Raw genomic sequence first — 6,987 nt, forward strand, 5'->3', positions numbered from 1 at the left:
CCATGAATTAATATTTTACCTCCACTCTTAATATTCTTCCTAGTTAAACTTCAATTACTTATTGTATTTAGTATCGAGAGCGAAGCTATAGGTGTCTGTGTGTGTGTGTGGGTGTGTGTGGGTGGGCGTAAATATTATACTAAAAATATTTAGGTGCATTTTTAGTGAAGGACAATGGAAACCTCCCACCCAACCATATAACTTTATTCATCCATCTTAACCTTGCATCTATGCCAACATTAATATTCATAAAATTAATTTTTCATTCATCTTTAACAAAGGGATAAATTTCATATCTTACGTTGCAACTCGCATACAAAGTCCTCCCTCCTTTCCTATTTGCACTATACTTGGATATATCACGTATTGCATCATCCAAACACGTGGTACAATTTTCAGTTGTTAGGTCCCTTGAGCACTGAACCAACCCATACAGTGTAGGAAATTCACTCGGCTTTTCCTTTCCGGCGTAATATAGCTTTTCAGACTTAACAGCCTGTCGGGAAAGACCGCTTAGAAAATCAAGGGTCGTGTTGACGAATGAAGTTGAATTGGTGAGATTGAACACGTTAATCAGATAGACACTGTTCTTCTCGTCGATCATGCCGAAGAACGATTTGTCGGAATACCTCAAAAGACAGCAGTCGAACCATACGATCGCGCTTCTGTTGTTCCCGCACTGGTTGTGGAGCTCCGTCCTCGCGTCGGCGATGCAGTTTTTGCAGTCGGTAGAATTGGTGTCGCCGCGGCAGAGGGCGAGGCCGAAGGCCTCGTTGTCTTTGTAGCCGCCGGCTGAGTTGTTGGCGAAGCCTGTTTTAGGGGTATTCATGGAGAGATTGTCCAAGACCTTCTTCAAGTTGGCGTCGTAGGTTCCATTTTCAGGGAAAGGTTGTCCATCCTTTGAGCAGAAGTGGTAGATAGGGGCTTCTCCGAGGATGGTTTGGGCTTGGAAAAGGAGGGCAAAAGAGAGGAGATAGAAAAAAAGTACAGAGGCTGAGGAAGACATAGTGTATGCGATGAGAAGGAAAAGAGGGCTCTGCTGAATATATGCAGATGGGTTTGTGCATGAGACTCTCTGGTGGATTTTTATATACTACTGGTGTTACTATTGGCATCATTAGGGCCGGAAGTAGAGGGTGGCTGCTGCTACTTTGATTTATTCTGATATTTTATTCTTTTTTGCTCGCTTTGTGTTTTTCTTTTACGTTTTTTTTATTCTAATTTTTTTTTTTTGGGTAGAACCTTTTTCCTTTATGTTAATGTTTCTGTCTGCCTATAAAAAATAAGTAGATAACGAAAAAATGTCTTCACTAGATTAAGACTTCATGTTGGTACTCTTATGTATCAGACTCAAATTTCGGGAGTGAAATAGAAATATAGAATATAAAATGAACATGAGGTATTTCCTCCTCAGCAAATTAGGTCTTGTCGACCCATTTCTCCTACAACCCACACAAAATTGTGGTACAAGTATCCATCCACATAGATCAAGGTTTCAATTTTCAATTGTAGGCATATATGGTGAAGAAAATATAATAATAATAATAAAAAAGTTAATTAGCGCACTTGGCTGCCATCATCAATCTCTAAATAAAATCAATTGTTAAAAATATAAAAAAGTTTGTCATGTACCAAACATTATTTATATGAAAAATAAATGTAGCATCCACTCTGCTAGTCTAATGTTGATAAATAACAATCACTTATTTATTATTCGATAAGACAAATGAATTGTAATGATCCAATAAAATTCTACTATATAAATATGCTCTAATACCAATAACAAAATCAACAATATCAACCCGAAGTCAAAGTGGGGTACCGAGGATACACTTGTCCGTAAATATATACTAATAATGCAGCCGAAGAAAAACATATACATTTCAAGTACAATACCAAAATACTAGTGTTTCCTAAAATATATATACACGAATCCCCAAAATCCATAACACATCTCGAAATTTATACAAAACATATCCCTATCTCCAAACATTTACCCTAAACTACAATGCCTAGGCCTCCTTTATCTCAGAGCTCACTACGCTCGGCTGTCTGGATTTCCTGAAATATTTAAGATTATAGGAGTGAAACACATCTAAGTAAGAAGTAATAAATTATTATCAGTGTGTGACAATATGAGTTTTAATATACCAAAAACACATCCATTAAATAATTCACTTTAATTGACAAAAACATGTAAGTCTAAACTCACACTTATATATATATATATATATATATATATATATATATTAGAAAACACATATTTCCTTTTCCAAAAAATGCCGTATCATAATACATAATTCTCTGCAATAATTAAATCATCATATATATATATATATACATAAGGAATTTTCCTCTAAATGGACGTTCATACATCATCATGTAATAACCTACATGATCGGGTTGTGCAACCCGAAAGCGGGACTTAGCCATAACTGGCCCACCACCAGACTAAGTCAGATCTAATGCGTATGTAGTATGATTGGCCTACTGTAGCCTAGTCCAAACCTAGGGGCGGTCAACATCTCTTTGCAGGCCCAATCGACTTCCATTACCAACACTTTCTCTGAGTAATGTGGTTGCACTAACTATCATCATAGCTACGGTACCATGCTCTCAATATGAAACAGTCCATCAGGGTTTTGCTACCATATAGTACAATTCATATACTATAATTGTGTAAAATCTAACATGTGCTCAATTTATTTTGTATAAAATTGTATTATATCATATCTCGGCACATAGCCATATATAATCAGCACATAACCATTTGCATTCGGCACACGACCATATATAATCAGCACACAACCATATATAATCAGCATGCAACTATTTGAACTCGGCACAACCGTTTATACACATATCATAATTCCAAAATTTTTAAAACATTTTCTCCAATTAGTATATATATACTCTCTTTTGTTTTTTTTTAAGAAGGGCGGTACCTCCATTTATTTATTGATAATCCCTCACTTTTGGCGGAGGAATACCGTGGTTACAAGACAATCAATGAGAGATAACAAAAGACAAACGTTAAAAATCTCCCAAAGAACAAACCCAACATCCAGCCAAAACCAGGTTACAAGTCCAAACAAAACAAAACAAATCATGACCTACAAAACAAATCTCACACAACATAACAAAACAAAAGAAGAACAGAAAAAAGCATGAGCAAAAACCAAAAGAAAATCAGCTAAACATACCTCATATAAGCCATACCCATCTTCTCCAATTTATACAAACCATTGCTAACTTTAAGGAGTTGACTACTGTAATAACCCAAGAAAAAAAATGAATAATAAAATAAATAAATACTAAAAATGGTTCAAAATTAATAACAATGATAATAATAATGATAATAATGATTAAGAAAAATAATAAAATAATAAAATAATTAATTAACTAATTGATTAATTAATTAGGTAAGTGATTAATTAAAAATTTATTTAATGGGAATGGTGGCAAGCACTCCCACATGGCCTCCATCCCCATCCCATACTCAACCCATACCTTGCCCATCCCTTGCCCGTTCTTTAATTTTTAAAAATTATAATTTCACCCATCTCCCCACACTTTTATAAATTCCATTTCTTCCCCAAAATTTTCCTATAAATAGGAAACTCTCAACCTTCATTTTTCACAACAATTTTTCAAGGAAAAGAAGGATTAGTGAGTGAAAGAATTTGTGGTGGAGAGAGAATTTTTGAATAAGTTCTCACTCACCTACTCTTTCCGATCTCATTTCTTAAAGATAGTTATTGTGTTCGTAGCACGCGGTAAAAGAAGAAGGTAAGTAAATTTTGATTATATTAGTTTTCTTTTATTTAAAATTCATACGGGAGTTTATTTTATGAGTAAATTTTCAATTATGTTAATTAGTTCCAAAAAATTTCCATGAGTTTATTTTTACGCGTATTTAATTATACCAGTTCTATCTTTAATATACTTGCATCTATTTTTGGGTTAAGAAATGTTCTAATCCCCTCGGGTAAATTTTCAACATTTATTTCTATTCAAAAATAAAATTATATATATTTTTAACACAAAAATTGTGTGGCATGAGTTTATTTTTACTTTACATTTTTTATGAAAATATGAGTAAAGATGAGATTTTTTACGATATTATTTTAAATTGCATAAATTATAATAAGATGATTTTAAAACCCCTTATGGCAACGAAAGTTCAAAGTTACAGATGCTCGGTATCGCAGCTTAAAGTTTAAACGGATCAGAGTGCACCCACACTGTTTACAGAGTAGTTATTTATGTTAGTGGATTTCTCCTGAGTGCACACCTGGTTCCGGACCAGGACTTAATAAGGAAAATCTCACTTAAAGTTTACGTATGTTGATTTAGTTTGGTCGGCCAGCCAGCTAAGTCCAGTCTTCGGACCGCACAACCTAGTCATGAGGGTAAACATGACTTACGGCAAAAAGGCCTAAGGGTGGTTTTTATAATATATGTTTATATATATTTAATTACGTGTACAAAGTTATTGATGATTTGAAGGAAAAGTGTAAGTTTACGTGAAAATGATAATTTTAGTGCTTAAATGACGATCTAAGAAAAACGTATAAGGAAAAGTATATGTATGTTTATCATTAAATATTTTTACAATTTTAAAGTTAAAAGTTTAATTTAGCAGTTATAGTATATGATTGTAAAAATTTACTGTTGAAATAGATGACAAAAGTTTTATGTAGAAATTTTTAAATTTATGTTTATTCTAAAAGCAGTCTTGAAGTTATAGTATTAAATATTATTTTACGAAATTCTTTAAAAGCTCATTTTGGCCACACACTAATAATAATCTTATTTACTTACTGAGCGTCTTCTCACTCCAATCATATTTTATTTCAGATAACTTTGAAGGATATGTCGGAAATCAGGCTTAACAAGCATGCGGGTGGGGATTAGAAAAAAATAAAGATTTATTAGAAATATTAGTATGGTTTCAAATATTTATGTTTGTGTAATTTTTTTTTTGAAATAAATGATTGTAATATGGATAATTAGCGCTCTGGTTTAATAAAAATTGAGTTTATTTTGCTTCCGCTGTAAATCACTAGTAAAAAGTTAATATCCCAAGCCCCTCGGGGTCGGGGTGTTACATTTGGTATCAGAGCAATAGGTTATAGGTTCTGTAGACTTTAAGAAATAATTTTACCAGAGCATAGGCATAACCATGATGTGGGTAAGAACGGGTAAATTAGGATGTTTTTCTTTTGCCTATAAATTTGATAAAATTTTAAAAATGAGGTTATGATTTTAAAATAACTCTAGTCCTTTCCCTCAGAATGGACCCAAGGAACAACAATGTAAGTGTTGAAGGAAACGAGAATAATACGAGTACTCGCAATGGAGAAGACATCAATGCTATTACAGTGTTGCGTGACGTGGCACAAGTCATGAAAGAACTTCTGCGAAACTCTAAGGATCGGAATGATCCACCAACCCATGAAGGTTGTACAGTTGAACAGTTCAATCGAATGCACCCTCCGACTTTTGAGGGAAAAGCCGATCCAATTGCTGCAGAAGATTGGATGCAAGCAATGGAAGAAATACTACGAGTCCTTCATTGTATGGATGAACAGAAGGTTCTATATGCAACCTATAAAATGATTGGTGAAGCCAAACGTTGGAAGAACTCGAAAAAGTTACTCTTGGAGGAAGGACCAAATCCAACCGTCCTTACGTGGGAGCGTTTTAAGGAAGTCTTCTTTGAACGATTTTTCCCCAAAACCACCAGAGATGCTAAGGCCAGGGAATTTTTGGAGTTGAAACAAGGAAATATGAATGTACAACAATATGCAGCAAAGTTTATTGAATTATCTCGTTTTGCATCTTATTTGGTTCCAGACGAATCAAAGAAAGCTCAAAAATTTGAAGAAGGATTGACCTCAAGGATTTATGAGATGGTAACAGTATTCGAGCTCGAAGACTTCTCCCAATTGGTGAACAAAGCAATGAAGGCAGAAGAAAGTCTACAAAGGAGTGCGGAGATATCCGAGCAGAGAAAGAGGCCCATGCCACAAGGGTCTCACCCTGGTAGAAATCAAGGACCTTGGAAAAGGAGCAACAACAACAACAGCAATAGTAGCAGCAGCAATGTGGGGTGAGGGCAAATAGCGAGAAACCCAAACAATGCACAAGGCACCCCTTGTCCAAAATGCAAAAAATTACATGGGGGAGAGTGTCGAGCTGGACTAGGGGTATGTTATCGGTGCGGTGAACCTGGTCATATGCAACGAGAATGCCCACAAAATCAACAAAGAGGAGGCAACCAGGCAACTCGAAGCAACAATCAACAGAACACCACTCAGGCACGTGTCTATGCCCTCACTCCAGGAGATGCCGAAAATACTAGTGATGTGGTGACAGGTATTATTCCCATATTCTCCAAGAAAGCAGTAGTATTATTTGATTCTAGAGCCACACACTCCTTTATATCTACAGCTTATGTTAAAATATGCGGGGTAGAGACTCAGCCATTAGAGACTGAGTTATCTGTGGGTACACCAATGGGAACGTCGGTAGTATGTAGAAAAATACTTAAAGGCTACCCAATTTGTATTGAGGAAAGAATACTACCGGTTAACTTGGTAGTATTTAATATGCATAGGTTTGACGTAATTCTTGGGATGGACTGGCTAACTTCTAGTTATGCTAGTATAAATTGCTATAATAAGGAGATGGTGTTTAGACCTCCTGGAGAACAAGAATACAAGTTCAATGGAACTCGTGTGTACCCTTCACCGCAAATATACAGAATGGCACCAGTAGAATTGAAAGAACTGAAGGAACAATTACAAGAGTTGCTAGACAAAGGATTCATCAGACCCAGCGTGTCACCATGGGGAGCACCAGTACTGTTTGTTAAAAAGAAAGATGGATCGATGAGAATGTGTATTAATTATCGGGAAATAAATAAAGTGACCATTAAGAATAAGTACCCAATACCTCGCATAGATGACTTGTTTGATCAAC

The 6,987-nt window shown here is 35.2% G+C and overlaps 1 protein-coding gene across 1 annotated transcript; it reads right to left on the minus strand.

Annotated features, from left to right (window-relative positions):
- Positions 1 to 262: 262 nt before the first annotated feature.
- LOC131147663 (cysteine-rich repeat secretory protein 38-like) lies at positions 263 to 1,006 on the minus strand. The gene has a single exon (XM_058097178.1). The coding sequence runs from the start codon at positions 1,004 to 1,006 to the stop codon at positions 263 to 265; it is 744 nt and encodes a 247-aa protein (XP_057953161.1).
- Between the last annotated feature and the right edge of the window lie 5,981 nt (positions 1,007 to 6,987).

Source organism: Malania oleifera, chromosome 2 (assembly GCF_029873635.1).
Source record: "Malania oleifera isolate guangnan ecotype guangnan chromosome 2, ASM2987363v1, whole genome shotgun sequence".
NCBI classification, from domain to species: Eukaryota; Viridiplantae; Streptophyta; class Magnoliopsida; order Santalales; family Ximeniaceae; genus Malania; species Malania oleifera.

Bases quoted from the DNA above. Each gene is read 5' to 3' on its own strand.
- LOC131147663 (XM_058097178.1), bottom strand. From the start codon at position 1,006: ATGTCTTCCTCAGCCTCTGTACTTTTTTTCTATCTCCTCTCTTTTGCC.